The 17937-nt window shown below is 46.0% G+C and overlaps 1 protein-coding gene across 1 annotated transcript in view; it reads left to right on the top strand.

Moving 5' to 3' along the window:
• Window positions 1-9957, top strand: part of LAPTM4B (lysosomal protein transmembrane 4 beta) — a 66169-nt gene extending 56212 nt beyond the window's left edge. The window contains exon 7 of the mRNA XM_018058265.1: window positions 9360-9957. Coding sequence (XP_017913754.1) covers window positions 9360-9437 — 78 coding nt within the window. The 3' untranslated portion in view covers window positions 9438-9957. The remainder of the gene's footprint in view (window positions 1-9359) is intronic.

The raw sequence follows: 17937 nt of genomic DNA on the forward strand, positions 1-17937 counted from the left end.
TGGTGGTTCCACTTCCCAGTCTTGCTGACAAGTCCAGCTGGGGTCTTGCCTATTGTTCCAACGCTCATCCCTTGTAATCTCAAGTGCCCAGGTCTTCAGCTGAAGCACACCATCTACACCTTTGCCGGTGTTTTTTCGGGGACAGTTCACATATGCTTTCCCTAGCTCTCCGGTGGGCGTTCTCCAGCCTTTAGTCCTCAAATGCCTCCCCAGCATGGGGCACGACAGCTGCCCTCTGGTGGCTGCTCGGGTGTCCTGGGGTGAAGAGTGAATGAATGGACGTGGTGTTCCAGCCGCGGGCACTTCTGATTTTAGAACCATAACTAAATGAGAGGTGCCCACACCTCTGCAGACGTGGCAGCCTGTAGGGGAAGCGGTGTTCATGTTGTCTTCTTTTGTTAAGTTTGGTAAAGGAGGGAAGAGGGTAAGGCTAGGGGCGATGGGCTGGAAGATCAGCTCTGGGGGAGGTGAATGCTACGTCCACTCCCAGCTTTTGAGGTCAAAGGAATCATGACCTCGAAGGTCTTTTCCAAAGGAGTTACTCATAGTTCCTCCGCTGGGCCCTGGGACGTATCCTTCATAGTCAAGAATGGAAACACTGTCAGGATTCTTGAGAAAGAGAGGGAGCGAGCCAGAGTTACGTTGAATTGGTGGTCAGTTCAGGGACCTTCCCGAGGCTTTTATCCAGCTGCCTGCTTGCTTCATCGTGTGTGGCTCAGAGCAGCTTGCAAGTCACCCTGTCGCGCTTCCCTCAGCCCCCAGAGCTGAGGAGGGGAGAGGAGCTCCTTTTGCGACCCACGTGAAGCTGCTTGTGAGGAGAATGTTCACTGGTGTCACTCTGTTAAGGAAGGGTTGTAGTTGAACTAGCTAATAACCCTGTGTTGGCTGTCATGCAGGTTTGGAGCATTGCTCTGTTTACTGAGCGCCCGGGCACTCAGCCTGTGTCTTAGACGTGTTGCCTTCCTGACGTCCTTACAACCATCTTTTGAGGAGCGTCAGTTGTGGTTTCCATTTTATAAGCACGGAAGCTGAAGGTGTATTTTACTAATTTTCTTGGGACCCCAGGGTTCATACCTCACAGAGCTGGAATTTGAACCCAGGTCTAATTTCAGAGTTTGTGTTTCATCCCACCACCACCGATTGCCTCTAGAATTTGACCACAGCCATATAGCTGAAATGCAATGAAAGAACTCAACCTGGACACATCTCTGTCTCAACAGCCTGTGCTGACAAACGACATGGAAATGTAAGACTCTGCTTTTAGAAACTTTTTGGAGGGGAGAGTGGTAAACATACAAGACAGTTAATACCACAAGTGAAGTAAAGTGAAGTCGCTTAGTCGTGTCCGACTCTTTGCGACCCCGTGGACTGTAGCCGACCAGGTTCCTCCGTCCATGGGATTCCCCAGGCAAGAATACTGGAGCGGGTTGCCATTTCCTTCTCCAGGGGATCTTCCCGATCCAGGGATCGAACCCGGGTCTCCCGCATTGCAGGCAGATGCTTTAACCTCTGAGCCACCAGGGAAGGACCCGAGAGACGATACAATTTAATTGATAAGCTGCTTATGTAAGTGCTTCAGAAGAGTGGTCTTGTCTTTGAGTTCAGAGTGCTATACTGTAGTTACTGGCATTTCTAGTGTTACTCTTATGACTTCATATTATCTATAAAGAATATGGAAATATGTAATTGATGTTTTTACTTTAAAAACTAATTCATTTGTCTGATCCCAGAGAGCAATAGTGGTAAAGAATCCTCCTGCCAGTGCAGGAGACGTAAGATACAAGGGTTTGATCCCTGGGTCAGGAAGATCCCCTGGAGCAGGAAATGGCAACCCACTCCAGTGTTTTTGCCAGCAGAATCTCATGGACAGAGGAGCCTGGCGGGCCACAGTCCGTGGGATCACAAAGAGTTAGACATGACTGAACATCTGAGCACACACATAGTTGTATAGCATAATTCAGAGGAGAAGAGTAATTGTGTCTGCTGCTGCTGTTGCTGCTGCTAAGTCGCTTCAGTCGTGTCCGACTCTGTGCGACCCCATAGACAGCAGCCCACCAGGCTCCCCCGTCCCTGGGATTCTCCAGGCAAGAACACTGGAGTGGGTTGCTATTTCCTTCCCAGTGCATGAAAGTGAAAAGTGAAAGTGAATTCCCTTAGTCATGTCCAACTCTTATCGACCCCATGGACTGCAGCCTACCAGGCTCCTCTGTCCATGGATTTTCCAGGCATGAGTACTGGAGTGGGGTGCCATTGCCTTCTCCAGTAATTGTGGCTAGAATATTTCAGATCTCTGGAAGTGATTTTTTTACCTGAACCTGGGGTTATTTGGGCTTTCTGTGGAATGACAAGAAGCAAACATTTGGGAGAGAGAAATCATGGGGAAAAGGAGTCAGATTGGTGTTGAACTTGCCATACTAGGGAGTCATAGAAATAAATCAGACAGGACAGAGCCAGACAGTGGGCTGCTAGTGGCCTGGGCCTGAATGATGTGAAGAGCATGTATTAAATGAGGAAGACCTCTGTTTCCTGGGGGCCCCTCAAGGCATCCTGGTTCTCTAGTTTCCATTGGTGTCTGGGGCACCCTCGATGAGCTTGGGTCTCACCACACAGGAGGAGAATCACACAGGCCAGAGGGCCCCCTGACCCGCTGCTCTGTGAAAGCACATTTCGGCTCCTGGGCAGGGAACTCCAACTGCACTGTGCTCCCTGGCTGCTTTGTTAGTGTCTGTTCTACATGTGTCCCGTGCCCACCACCCTTTCTGGCTTAGACGGATCATCTCCAGCAAATTGGGATCCTTTTCCCGGCCCCTGCAGAAGCTCAGAGCGAATATGTAACGTACCCACCAGCCAGGAAGCGAGAGGGATGCGGTGGCCCTGAGCCTGCCCACTGGCCTCTGGTTGGCAAATTGCCCCTTGATGACTGACTTCTTTCCTTTAAGACTGCTATAATTATTCTTTTATTTTTAAAATGTTTTTAACAGTATAATGTGCATAGCTAAAAATCGTGGTAGTGCAAAATTTATTTCTCAATGGTCTGCCGCCATTTTCTTGCCCATTCTCCACTTTTCCATCCCAGAAGTAAACACTGGCAATTCGTTTCTTCAGGTATTTACCTCCATATTTCATCTATATTACTAATTTTTCAAGGATCAATTTGAGATCCCTTTTGACTTCTTGGATAGGGTTTAAGTTTTATTCTCCCTATATTCTCCGCTGCCTTCATCTGCCTAATACAGTCACATCAGGTTTTTTTGTTACATCTCCAGTTAGTGTTTTCCTTGATTTTAAGAAAATATTGCTCAGTGCAGAGCTCTGTCATGTACATCCCTGCTCTTGTACCATTTCCCCCCTCCAAGCAAACATTGCTGTATTTTTTCAGCTGCCGAGTATTTAACCTTTTACCTTGCCGGGATCTATCAGATCTGTCCATGACATAGTAACATTTCCCAGATGTTTGACTCTGTGAGATAATCAACCAGTTCTTTTTTTTTTTTTTTCTTTTAAACGAAGGCTTCTCCTGCTCCAAGGCCCTCATCCTGGGCCTTGATTTCTTCTTAACCTACTTCACCCTTATTAGGACGTAGAACCAGCAGACAGGCTGCCGGTGTAGTTTGCCTTGTGCCTTGCACCCCTCTCCCCTACAGCCCAGGACCCCAGGATCTTGGATGGTTCTTGGAGAATCTGATGAAAGCTCTGAACACTCTGCCCAGGAAAATAAATGCACACATATAAAATTTGGCACATAATTTTGTGAATGTCGAAAGATAATTTATATAACATTACCTGCACTGTCATCCTATCAACCGGAGAGTTCCGAATAAGTCTTCAGAACCTTAACTCAGATATTACAGTAAAACTACATTTACTATTTTTCCCAACACATAATTCTTTAAAAGCATTTTCTCATTTCTTAGTGTTTGATGGAGTGAGTGAGTTTTCCAAATTTTAATGACTTGCAGACGTGTGGCCAGTTGGAATCACTTCTCTTCCAGGGTGTTCCATTTTGCAACCTTTGATGTTAATCTGTTTCTCCCTCCAACTGTTCTGTATGTTGACATAGCTGAGGGTGAAGATCCCCTTATAACACTCCATATTTGTTGAGTTGAATTGAAATGAATGATGAGCTACTTTCCTGGTAGTGCATGTCCCCAGCATGACTGCTCCCAATGAAAAAAGATACTGTATATAGATAGATGCTAATCTTCCTAAGGAGCAGATGCCCTGCTGGGGTCATTGACAAGAGGGATTTTCCATCTGCGTGAAAGGGAGTTCCACCATCCAACACTTACTCTGTAGTTGAGATCCTATTAAGACAAACTCCTGGGGCTTGGTTGTATTGAATATTTCTTGAAGTGAAGTGGTCCGTGGCTGAGATATATAATGCATTTGTGTTTATCCACTCATTGATTTGTTGTTCAGTTGCTCAGTTGTGTCCAACTCTTTGCAACCTCATGGACTGCAGCACACCAGGCTTCCCTGTCCTTCCCTGTTTCCCAGAGCTTGCTCAAATTCATGTCCCAATTGAGTCAGTGATGCCATCCAGCCATCTCATCCTCTGTCATCCCCTTCTCCTCCTGCTCCTTCAATCTTTCCCAGGATCCGGGTCTTTTCCAAATGTGTCGGCTGTTCACATCAAGTAGCCAAAGTATTGGAGCCTCAGCTTCAGCACCAGTCCTTCCAGTGAATATTCAGGGTTGATTTTCTTTAGGATGGACTAGTTTGATCTCCTTGCAATCGAAGGGACTCTTGAGTCTTATCGAGCACCACAGTTAGAAGGCATCAATTTTTTGGTGCTCAGCCTTCTTTATGGTTCAACTCTCACATCCATACATGACTATTGGAAAAACCATAGCTCTGATGATACTGACCTTTGTCAGCAAAGTGATGTCTCTGCTGTGCTGTCTAGGTTTGTCATGACTTTGCTTCCAAGAAGCAAGCGTCTTTTAATTTCATGGCTGCAGTCACTTTCCACATTGATTTTGGAGCCCAAGAAAATAATGTCTGTCACTGTTTCCATTGTTTCTCCATCTATTAGCCATGAAGTAAATGGGACCAGATGCCATGGTGTTAGCTTTTTGATTGTTGAGTTTTAAACTGGCTTTTCACCTTCTTCAAAAGGCTGTTAGTTCCTCTTCACTTTCTGCCTTAAGGGTGGTTTCTTCTGCATATCTGAGCTTATTGTTATTTCTCTTGGCAGTCTTGATTCCAGCTTGTGCTTCATCCGCGGGCATTTCACATGATGTACTCTGCATATAAGTTAAACAAGCAGGGTGACAGTACACAGCCTTGACATACACCTTTGGCGGTTTTTGAACTCACTGAGTAGCTGCTGTTTATTAGACAGCAAGGTAGGGGATGGTGTACATTTTTAGTCTTCAGAGATTATTTTTTGGTCATTCAGTGTGAATGATCAAATTTTTTAAAAAACAGGGCTTAACTAAATGCTAGCTTCTAACAATGTCAAAATAATTATGTTTCCCTTAAGTTTTGTGTTGTAGGGCATCTCACTTGGAATTTTCTATGTTAATCGATCCTACAGTTATTTTCTCAGATTCCCAAGTTGCTTCATTGATTTTACTTGAACAGGACAATAGCTAGTGTTTTCAGTGAGTTGTAACACACTGTAAGAGAAGCAGTATGGCAGTCCTCATTTCACCAACACTTCGCTGAAATCATTAAAATTAACATCATGTAGCTTAAACAAAGATGACACTATCCCTTCAGAATTTAAAACCAACTCTATTTGGAGAAGTGTTCATTGAAAGTAATTCAGGAGTACGAAGTGCTCTGTGAAGAGTATTTGCTGGTCTGCATTCAGTATGTGGTCACGGGGAGGTGAAGACAAGTATGAGGGTGTCAGTATCTTCACCAGGCAATCTTGACTTTGGATATAGGGTCCAAGGCAACAAAATATTTGAGAGAAAGCCCATGAGGATGCTAGTGATACGAAATGAAACTTGAAAATGAGTTTGAAAGTAAATAGCAAGAAACAGTGACATACGGCTAAACCTAATGTGAAAATAAGTCTTTGGCAAGCAGAAGACAAATTTGCAGCACTTTCTCTTCTTCAAGACAGTTTTGTGTTTAATCATCCGTGAACATTTTGGAAACTTTGAGTGTTGCATTTGGCTCATGGTGGGGAACAAAAATAAATTGGCTGTGATGGCTGATTTCACTTCTTTTTGAGTAGCCTCACCGTGTTTTATGGTCACTCCTCCAAGGAAAGTGACAGATAGGAAGCAGCTGATAGCTCATTGAGGTGGTGCAACATAAAGCCGACGCCGAGTCTTTGCAAAATTGAATGTTTCTATTGCTGATCACAGCTGTTTCTTTTGGTTGTATCTTACACATGTGTGACATGCTCACACACACGTGCTGGAGGCCGAGTCCTCAGGTCAGACGCTCAGTTGCAGAGAGCTGGGCTGTCACTTTAGAGCAGAGAATACGCTCTGCTCCAGCTGAGACTGGCAGGTTCCTAGTGGACATGCTGCTGCTAGAGACCGGAAATGCCTCTCGAGGGGGACAGGGGTCCCCTCCATGCTCTGACCTTGGCCTGTCTCTCCCACCCCTTCTGCACCACCCTGCGCATCATATCACAGCCCCTGGGTTCCCAGGAAGCACTCTGCTCCCAGTCCCCTCCCTGCACCGGTGCCCTCACCTCCCTACCCGCCGGGTGGCCCTGTTCATTCACCGCCTGGTCCTGCTCATCCTCCTGAGGAGCTTCCCTGCCCTCCAGCCCGCCTCAAGCTGTCCTGTTGGTTCTTGGACATCTTGTCCACACCTGCACGTCAGTCTCGCTCATCAGCATGACGTGCCCATCTGCCCTCCCCAGGCCACACGTTGAAACACAAAACACAGATCTTAGTAAAGTTACAAAGTCACAGGTGTTTGGCTTCATAGTAATATTAAGTGGGTCATGTAGGGCTACAGAGGAGAGCTGTGAAATTTCCATTTTCAACCTAACATGGAAAAGGTGTAAATCCACTTCCATAAATTAAATAAGGTCCTCATTTTGCACCCTGTAAACCCTTTCATAATGCTGTTAAGGGCTAGCAGAATCTCAGCAGGGGCCACTTCAAAGAGCAGTTCCTCAAGTTCTCTAGAACGAGTGTTCCTCCACAGACAGCGAGGTGTGTTCACGTGTGTGTGTGTGTGGGGGGGTGGGCATGACCCAGCACCCTCTGCATCCTCAGTCAGTGTTGGCTAGTGGGATGCAGGGCACACGGGGACGCTTCCTGGCCTCGGAAGGGCGCCTGTACTGAGCGTGCCCTGGGTGCTCTTCCCTTCCAGCGCCGCCAGCAGCAGCCGAGCCCTGGCCCTGAGTCTTCCCGGGCAGCGCCCAGGGGGAAGGACTCACACAGGTGCGGCGTCGCCACCACTTCCGGGAACGGTTCTCAGACCTGTTTGACATTCTTATGGGTGCTGAGCCAGTTGCCCACTTCTCACTGGTGCAGCTCCCAAGTCCATCTCCTCCCCACCCCCATTAGCCCACGTGGAGCTGGCCTGGTGACGTCTCACCTTTGCCCACCACCTTGCTCTCCAGCCTCCTGGGTAGAGGGCGCCAGAGGAGGAAGGCGTTTTCCCTCCCAGGTCGTGCGTGCCCCGCAGCGTTCAGATCTTACTGTCCATGACCCCCCAGGCAGCGGCGCGGGCAGCCCATCTCCCTGACAGCCCTCCAGCAAGCATGCACCTTGTCTCAGGTAGTTTCCAGGGCCAGCGGCACCTCCTGGTCCCCCTGAATAGCGCCTCTGCAGCTCATCAGGTAGTTCGCTCGCTTGGCCTGATTCTACCCAGGAGGTGTCTCTACCGTCCAGTGAGCTCAGCCACACCGTCTCTGACAGTGATTGCCCGGCCTTTGGGGGAGACCCCTTTCCATGTGTGTTCCTCCCGTGAGTTCCATCCGTCAGCACTCACAGCTGGCAGTGTTCTCCTTTTTTGCTCCTCAGTGAGTGCTCTGCACCTCCGATCTCCTGTTCATACCATAATTCTTTGTTAAACTTTTCTCTGTCCAAACCACGGGGTGGCTTCTGTCTCCCGAGGGGACCCTGACCATGCAGATGCCCACTACCAATGTCCCAGCTCCACACCACCCCAGCCACCGTACGGAGTCTTCCAGGCCCAGCCTACAGGACCGCGCACTCAGTTATTCCCCGGACACTGTGTGCCTACTGGCCAGCAGGCCCTGGGTTAAGGAAGACAGGACTGCAGCCCGGCACTTGTTGAAACACTAGAAAAGGAGAAAACAAGTAGTGTAGTATATTGAGTTTGTGTGAGTGTGCGTGTGTGTGGGGTGGGAGGTGGGAGTAATGTAGACAAAGCTTAAAGAGAAACTTGAGAATTTTAGTGTCCTCTAGGAGGCCAAGGGGATAGATAGATGGCATGGCAATTCATGGAATTGATAGACATTTACCACTTTAAGTCATGTCCATAATAGAAGAAGTATTAATAACAAAATGTGGTTTTGTTTTGTTCCACTTCATTTGTGAATATTCTTTCTCTTTCCACAAAGACCTTGAGCTGGGTAGGGTGTCTCAACGTATCTCATCTCTGAATTCCTAAGGGCAGGAACCGTCACATAGTAGGTGTACAATAAATGTTAGTTGACTAGAGGCCAGTCACACAGAATTGATGTTCTCTGTTTTGTAAATACTCTGCAAAGTCAAAGTCAGCCAGTGTCTTCTTACGTTGACAGTTCATAAGCGATTACGTGCAGTTGTTTTTGTCCTTGAAATGTGAACAGAAAGGTTGTTCATGAGCTTAAGATTTTTGTGCTTCCTCTCCAGCCATTTACAGATAACATCAGCCTCATCAGGTGTGTATCACAGCATGTGCGGTGTCTTTTAGACCTCTAATTCTCAGGGATCCCTGTGGTGCAGACATAGAAACAGAGGTTGGCTCACTTACCCGTGGCAGCACTGATAGGATGTGGCTGAGTCCCGGCTTGGAGTCCAGGTTGATGCCAAAGCTCTTGTGTTCGCACTTAACTGCCCAGGTCTCACCACACGTGGCCCTGTGGTCAGTCTGGCGCCTGCCCTACTTGTGTGAACACACATACACGCCACCCCAGAGCCTTTGTTTCTCTTCAGAGCCTGCTTCCTTGTCCTAGAAACACAGCCCTCTGGCCCCCTCGGGCACTGTGACATCCAGGTACAAGTGGAAAAGGATTGGAAAACTCGAGAGAAGGCCAGAGTGTCTTTCCTTCACTTCATGGGTTCAAAAATCTCTCCTCTTCCCAAAATCCAGCCACTTGCTGAACAGTTGATACTGGTACATGTTATGGGGAAACTTGAGCTAAAATAAAGCCCAGGAGAGCAGGTGTGCACCTTTAACCTCTGACCCTTGCCTTCTCTTCTTCCCAGGTGCTGTTACCCCCGTACGATGACGCCACTGTGAATAGCGCCACCAAGGAGCCGCCGCCCCCGTACGTGTCTGCCTGAGCCTGGAAGTCGGGCGGAGCAAGAACGACAGCCAGACTTTTCATTCATCAGAGCAATAGTTCTTTAATTTTTCTTCTGAGATGAGCTCTCTGAGCTTATTTGTTGCAGAAATGCTACAGTTTAAAAATTTAGATGTTAAGTTGAAACTCTGTAGTTTGAAGCCTATGCTTTAGCTGGAGCACCGTGATAGAGTAGCTGTAGAAATTCTCTCTGTGGGGTGGGGTGGGGTGGGGTGGGGTGGGCTCCTCTAGTCTTCCCTCGGCGTTGGAACTACCCGACAACCCGGATGAATCTCGAGTCCGAGACGTCTGTTGTATGTGCTGAGCCCCAGAGTCGAAGACTTTCCAGCGCTTTTCTCTTCACTCCCTCTTTCTCTTTTGAACATGTATAATCAAGTCAAAATTAGACAATGCTTTTCCTCGGCCATTCCAATTTATAGAAGAAACCCTTAGGAGAACAGGAATGTTATTTGTGTAAGGAGTCCATATAAATACATAAATAAAACAAGAATTTCCTTAGACATTTACTTTATGATTTAAATTTGGTGACAGGTTTTGAGTTTGTTGGTCAAGGAGTTTGACCGTGAGACCCTCTGATAATCTATGGCAAGGCGGGCAGTTGGCGGCTGCCCTGGTGGCTGCTCTTGTTCGCGCGTGTCTGGGGTCACGTGTCCGGCGTGTCAGGGGGAACTGATGGATTTGGTCCTTTGTGGTGTCAAGTGTGTCTCTCCTCCCCTTTTCCCGTCCCTGCTCAGAAACCCCTCTAGCTCAGTGTTCTGGCCTCGCCTGACTCAAGGAGGACACCCACCACCAACCTTTGTCAGGTAGAATTACTGATATATATTTATCTAACAATATGAAAGAAGATTTTCTTCTCTCCCTACAAGGTATAACCTGCTACTGTGAACTTCTGATCACAGAACTTGTGATCTTTTAAAAGTCTTCTGAAAAATGGGAGGTGGAGGCTGGAGGGGGTGATGCTTTCCTTGTGAAATACCCTTGTCTTGACTACCTTGAATTTCCAGAGATTTTTATATATTCACACGTTCAAAAGTCACAGCTCTTCATTTTGTTCATTATTGGATGTGCTTATATATGAAGGCGTTTGCAATTAAAGTGAAATTTTTCCCACATTCAAGAAGACCACCTTTGACTCTGGTGATTGTGCCTGGAAACACTTCTTGCCCACTTGGGACTGTGTTGGACACGGAATTTGGCCCGAGGAGGAGGCTCTGTGGCTTGCCTCACACATAGGTGTTTTTTAATATCTTCATGCTGATAAAATCAGAGCATCTTGGGCCAAGAGAAATGGAGAGGACAGACATATAAAACTTGGAGCATTCCTAACCCCGCCTCTGCCAAGCTCTGCCAACTCAGCTGCTTTGAATCTGATTGCTTTCTGTCCGCAGTGCAGTTGTAACAAGCTGTTTAGATTTCTCCTGTGTTCCAAGGGAGGTTAAAATAGGAGGGATTTTGGCTTGTTTCCGGATAGGTATTTCAGATCATTTGGAAATGTAAAAAAATAAGAGGTGAAGCGGGGGTGGTTTTTATCCCTGAGAATCAGCCTCAGACATTTCTTTTGGTGCATCATGTTAGTATTCCATATATACTCAACCTCAGAAATTCTGTTCCTTGAAGCCTTGTACCCAGGAGATTCCCACCAAGTTAAACACATGCAGGGTTGTTACGGATGGAAAAGGCCTATCAGATCGTTTCACTGATCCCTTGGAACGCATGTGGGAAGACACAGTCATTTGCATGTTACTCCCTGTGATTTTCTGGCACTTTGCTTAATCATGTTTTACACTATGAAAAATGACATGGGATCAAGTGGAGAAAAATGCTGGTTTTGAGACTCCCTTCGTAGGGTCCTCAGAGGGGATCCCGTTCACATGACACTCAGTGCCACCGACCACAGGATGTCACGTCATACTCAGACCCCACAGGTGCTGCTGCTGGGCCTTGCTGACATGACAACTCAAGCTGACTCCCAAAGCTGCCCCCATCCTTAACCTCTGCAAAGTAAGGAATTGTCTTCATGTCTCCACTGTGGAGAGGTGATGCTTGGATTAAAGTGACCCTCCAGAGCATACTCAGCAGTTCGCCGTGTCCCTGTCTCATCACTGATATGCATACATAGCTTTTTAAATGTATTTGAAGCCCCACTTTAATGTCTAGCTCTGTTCTGTTTTGTTGTCTGCAGAGAACAAGAACAGTCATTACCTCAGTTGCTCTCATGCTTATATACTTTCTGGTCACTTGACTGATGAAAACCGATGAGAGATCTGTGGGATTTTTCATCTTGAAACCCCCAAACCCCATTTTAAGGTCATGGATATTCAGCCCAGCACCAATAGATGTGCAAATGGGCCCACTGATAAGCAGCCTGTGGGAGGGGTTGGAGTCTGTTTGCTGGACAGAGGGAAGAGAAAACCACATCTTTGGGCTTAGATGGGGTCTGCCCACACTAGAAATCCAGCTTCCATTGAATGAGCCAGTCGGGTTTCCAGAATGTTGCGTCACACGAAAGGGCCAGTTGACTAACTGCTCCCCTTCCTGTACCTTCTTTCTACATAAACACATGAGCAGCATCTCCCCCAGATTCCTTGTCCCTATCCCGTTCTGCAGGATGCCAGACAGGTTCTCTCCATCCTTCTTTCTCCCCCTATTTTTTTAAACTCTTAATGGTCCCAAAATTTGTTTAGTTTGACTGCTTAGCCGAACCACACCTTATTGCATTTGTCTTTTCACCTTCACTTCAGTTCATTAATCAGCAGTACTCAGTAATATTCTCAAGAGACCATTTTTAGAGACAAAGCATTCAAGTTTTCTCCGTGGAGGGGATGTATTATATGTGAATCATTGGAGTCATCACTGGAGGAAAAAATCCTGCTATACAAATGGGTCTTTTATAAAAACACTATTTCCACTTGAAAAGATGATGTTAGCTTTTGCAGCCAATCTGGAAAACGACCTAAATATTGTGACTGTTAATATTGCTGCTGGTCACATAGACAAAATTCTGTGTTCTGGCAGGGAGAGGGCAGGTGAGGTGTAACGCCAAAGGACAGCCAGTGTAAAGTGAGACATTTCAATACCAGAAGTAGCACCCGCTTCTGTGTAAAATGGGTTTTGGGCAGCTCACATGCATGTTCTAAAAGGGAAGGAGAAAGGAGGCCTTGCATAGATGTCTCCACACCCATGAAATTCACTTCCAAGTGTTTTGCCTGCTGGCCAAGTTTTCTGCCAAAGGACTGGTGTGTGGAAGCCAGCCAGGTCTGCAACGTTCTGCTGAGAAGCCCGTGCATGCCTGCTGCTGAGTCGTGTACAGAAGCAGAAGAGAAACTATCGCCTGGCCAACCCTGGAGAAGTGACATCAGAGCAAAAGTCTTAGCTCTCTACCCCCATCGATACAACCCTAAGTAGAGGAAAGGGCTGCTGCTTTAGAATGAAGAGTTTGGCTCAAAACAGCATGATGGACTAAAGTTTTATTTTATCCCATCTAAAACCTAACATACCTTTTTTAAAAAACACATGCTTTAAAAAAAACCATTAGCAGACTAATTCATGTTGAGGTTTGACAAAAAACAACAAAATTCTGTAAAGCAATTATCCTTCAATAAAAAAAAATTTTTTAAGCCATTAATAAACACAATAAAACAAGTTTTTGCTTACTAAGTAAAATTTATTATCATGGGATCTTCAGCTGAGCAAATAGAACATGTATATTCCTTGGTGCTGGTCAAGTTGTCCAGGGTATATTGTTGCAGGAGAGAGTTTGGAGAGGAACTGTGTGACGGTGGGTAGATTGGGCATAATTAGCCAGCAATGGGGGCCTCATTTCTCTTAGAAGAGCCTGGCAGCGGATGTACCATCAGATTGTCCGCTGCTAGTCACTGTTCAGTTCTCTGGCATATCGAGTCCTGCTGTGAAAAAAGGTACCAACAACAGGTGCCGGATTCCTGGGACCCTAAGTTTGGAGCTTCCAGTCTAAACCTAGAGAGCTGATGAGGCTCCTGTCTGTGGTCTCCACCTGAGAAACCCCCAGCTCCGGGAAGACTGGGAACACTGGGTCTGCTCTCTGTGTGACCCACCAGCACAAAGGACAGTGTGCCTTGTGTAGGGGGGGGCCTTCGTGTGATGTCACGTTTCCCCCAGTATTCATTTTAGCTAAACAAATATATCCTTATTTATTTTACTTTCTCAAGATAATTTCTTTAATTCTTTAAAATGTTTGTTCAGTTGCTGAGTTGTGTCCAGCTCTTTGCAACCTCATGGACTGCAGCACACCAGGCTTCCCTGTCCTTCACTATCTCCTGGAGTTTGCTCAGACTCATGTCTATTGAGTCAGGGATGCCAACCAACCATCTTGTCCTCGGTCGTCCCCTTCTCCTTTTGCCTTTAATCTTTCCCAGCATCAAGGTCTTTTCCAGTGAGTCAGGTCTTCAGGTCATGTGGCCAAAGTGTTGAAGCTTCAGCTTCAGCATCCAGTCCTTCCAATGAATATTCAGGGTTGATTTCCTTTAGGATGGACTGGTTTGATATCCTTGCTGTCCAAGTGACTCTCAAGAGTCTTCTTCAGCACCACTGTTGAAAAACATCAGTTCTTCAGTGCTCAGCCTTTATGGTCCAACTCTAACGTCCACACATGGCCACTGGAAAAACCAGTAGGTTCGACTATATGGACCTTCGTCAGCAAAGTGAACGTCTCTGCTTTTTAATACAACACTGTCTAGGTTTGTCTTTCTTCCAAGAAGCAAGCATCTTTTGTTGCTGCAGTCATGATATGTCTTTTAAATCTTTCTTTCCTGTAGATTAGTGTTAGTCTCTCAGTCATGTCCAACTCTTTGTGACCCTGTGGACTATAGCCCACCAGGCTCCTTTGTCCTTGGGATTCTCCATACAAGAGTAGATTGCCATTCCCTGCTCTAGAGGATCTTCCCAACTCAGGAATCGAACCTGGGTCTTCTGCATTCCTGCATATAGTCCCCTGCAATAAATAATAATGGCAGCTCTAACCCTGCTTTTATCAACACTTCCAGTCTTCTCTTGATGATGTCAAAACCCTGCTTTTATCAATGATCCCAGTCTTCTCTTGATGACATCCCGACATTAAATATTCACTGTGCCTGAGATGAAGCGTTGTTTCCTCTTCCCCCAGATCTGCTCATGTTGACCCCTGTATCTGCTAGTGGTCTCCCCATCATTCCTGTCACCCCCAACTTGAGATCACGGGGCCTCTTTGCCTGTCCCTTTCTCTCTAATCAGCCCCCAGACCTGTGGCTTCTACCTTGCTATCTGGCAGAATGACATTGACTTTCTATGTGTCAGCCATGCTGCTAAGCACTTTACACTTATTAACTCTTTATCCTCGTCTTACAGATGGAGAAACAGACTTTTAAAGGAAAATAACTGATCCCAAGTTTCCACAGTACATGGCAGAGCCAGTATTTTGTTGCTGGTTGAGTTCATCTAAGCATCAGTTTCATATCTTTGAGACATCAAGAATCTCAGAATTCTGTACCAAACCTCTCAGTTCTTACTAAGAAGGTTGATTGCTGCGAACTGGAATGAAGACATTACGAGAAGGAAGGCAAGTTGTGTAAAGCCATATGAAGTTTGTAAACTTGGGGTGGATTTTTTTACTTGAGGTTTGTATTACACGAGTAAAGCTGTCAATTTTCTATTTAATCAGGCTTACGCATGTTCTGTGAATATCAGCTTTTAATTCTTATTATAAGGAAAGTATTCAGCTCAGAAGAAAGATCAACTGAGGTGGGCCTTTTGGAGCAGTTAATTGTTTTAAGTGAGCAATTTTCTTTTGAGAATATTAGACACTCTTTAAAATGCACTAGTTTATCTTTTTTTTTTTTAACTTTTTTTGGCTTCTTTTTGGCTGTGCTGGGTCTTTGTTGCCGTGCATGGGCTTTCTCTATTGCAGAGCTTCACACTGGCTTCACATTGTGGTGGCCCCTCTTGTTGCAGAGTACAGGCTCTAGGAGCACAGTCTTCAGTAGCTGTGTCTGGCTTAGTTTCTTCTCAGCATGTGGGGTCTACCGGGACCAGGGATCTAACCCATGTCCCCTGCATTGGCAGATGAATTCTTTTCTTTCTTTTTTTTTAATTTAAGGATAATTGCTTTACAGAATTTTGTTGTTTTCTATCAAACCTCAACATGAATCTGCTGCCAAGTCGCTTCAGTCGTGTCTGACTCTCTGCAACCCCATCAGCAGCCCACCAGGCTCCTCTGTCCACGGAATTCTCTAGGCAAGAATACTGGAGTGGGTTGCCATTTCCTTCTTCATATAAGAATAAATATGCTCAATTAAAATCATAAACTGTGGATTAATATCAATTAACAATCTTTATCTGTATTGAAAAATATTTTCAAAGAATCACTATGTACAACACAGGGAATATAGCTAATATTTTACAATAACTGTCAATGAAATGTTACCTTTAGAACTGAATCACTGTATCATACACCTGAAACATATAATACTGTGCATCAACCACACCTCAACAGAAAAAGAAGCAATATGTAATATTTCATTACAGATCAGCACTTACAGATGAAATTTGCAATCAATTTGGATGGTAGGGAACACTAACTTTGAGCCCCAGCTCACTGACATGTTTTTCTTTTTTAATTCCATTCTTCTGTCACGCGAGTGTATGTTCCTCGATCCTTTGTCTCGTCACAACAAAGATTTGGAGTGACGGACATTAAAGCCCCATCCGTCAACATGAATCAGTCATCGGTATACATATTCCCCCTCCCTTTTGAACCTCCCTTCCACCTCCCTCCTTATCCCGCCCCTCAAGGTTGATACAGAGCCTGTTTGAGTTTCCTGAGCCAGAAAATTCCCATTGGTGATCTATTAAAAATATGGAACGCATCATGAATTTGCTAATCTCCTCTGTATCGTTCCAATTTTAGTCTGTGCTGCTGGAGCGAGCACTGGCAGGTGAATTCTTAACCACTGGACCACCAGGGAAGCTCCTGGACTCATTTCCCTTTTAAGAAGACTGTGTGCAGTAAGGTTCCAAGCATAAGTGAGTAGATTAGTGATGTAATGTGTTTACATTATCTTGGAGGAAAAACTGGGGCCTTGAGACCCAACTCTCTTTCCCTCCCTGCCTGCCCCAGAAAGCCTATCTCACAGGGTCTGTTTCCACATTTCCGAAACGGAGGCAGAATACAGCCCTCTCCCACGAAGCTATAGGCTTTCTTCTGCCCTGTGAGGTTAATACACTAAATCATCTGTGTCCCTGAGAACCAGCTTCCTTGAACATCTTAGGAGTGAATCCAGGTCTGACTCTGACATCAGTAAACTTGTGCATTTAAAAATAAAATTACATAAGGGAATTTCCCAGTGGTCCAGCGGTTAGGATTTAGCACTTTCACTGCAGTGGCCCAGCTCAAGGAAGATCCCACAAGGCGCAAATAAAATTGCATAAGTAACATATTGCAAGAAAAAATAGAAAATAAAACCAATAATTTATCCTTTGGGTCTCATCCTGAATGTCACTGCTTTCTGGAAGCCTTATGTGACCCCCTACTCTGGGAGGGATTCGTTTTCTGTTCTGCCATAGCATAACATGGGCGTCCCTGATAGCTCAGTTGGTAAAGAAATCACGTGCAATGCAGGAGACCCTGGTTCAATTCCTGGGCTGGGAAGACCCACTGGAGAAGGGCAAGCTACCCACTCCAGTATTCTTGGGCTTCCCTGGTGACTCAGCTGGTGAAGAATTGCCTGCAATGTTGGAGACCTGGGTTTGATCGCTGGGTTGGGAAGATCTCCTGGAAAAAGGAAAGGCTACCCACTCCAGTATTCTGGCCTGGAGAATTCCATGGACTGTATAGTCCATGGGGTTGCCAAGAGTCGGACACGGCTGAGGGACTTTCACTTTCATAGCATAACATACCATAGCATCCCAGTCAAGGCACACCTTACATTCTGATTCCTGTCACCTTTCTCACCTGTCCTCTCCCAGTAGATTAGAAACTCAGACAGAGGCTGTGTCTATGTTCCTTAGTGTTCCGTCCCCCGCGCCTGGCATTTGTTTGGCAGATAGAAGAAGCTCAAACGTAGTCAGTAGAATAAGAATAGAATAAGCATAGGAGAGGAATTAAAACCATCTGTAACCCCACCCATGGTGATTGCGACAAATTCTCAACAATTCAGGGGGACTCAAGCTCCACCTGGAAAATCCTATGGACGGAGGAGCCTGGTGGGCTGCAGTCCATGGGGTCGATAAGAGTCAGACACGACTGAGCAACTTCACTTTCACTTTTCACTTTCATGCCTTGGAGAAGGAAATGGCAACCCACTCCAGTGTTCTTGCTTGGAGAGTCCCAGGGACGAGGGAGCCTGGTGGGCTGCCGTCTATGGGGTCGCACAGGGTCAGACATGACTGAAGCAACTTAGCAGCAGCAGCAGCAGCAAACTCCACAGAAACTACTTTTTCCAGAAAAGACCCCTTTGGGAATAAAAAGA

The sequence above is a fragment of the Capra hircus genome, chromosome 14 (genome assembly GCF_001704415.2).
Source record: "Capra hircus breed San Clemente chromosome 14, ASM170441v1, whole genome shotgun sequence".
Classification (NCBI taxonomy): domain Eukaryota; kingdom Metazoa; phylum Chordata; class Mammalia; order Artiodactyla; family Bovidae; genus Capra; species Capra hircus.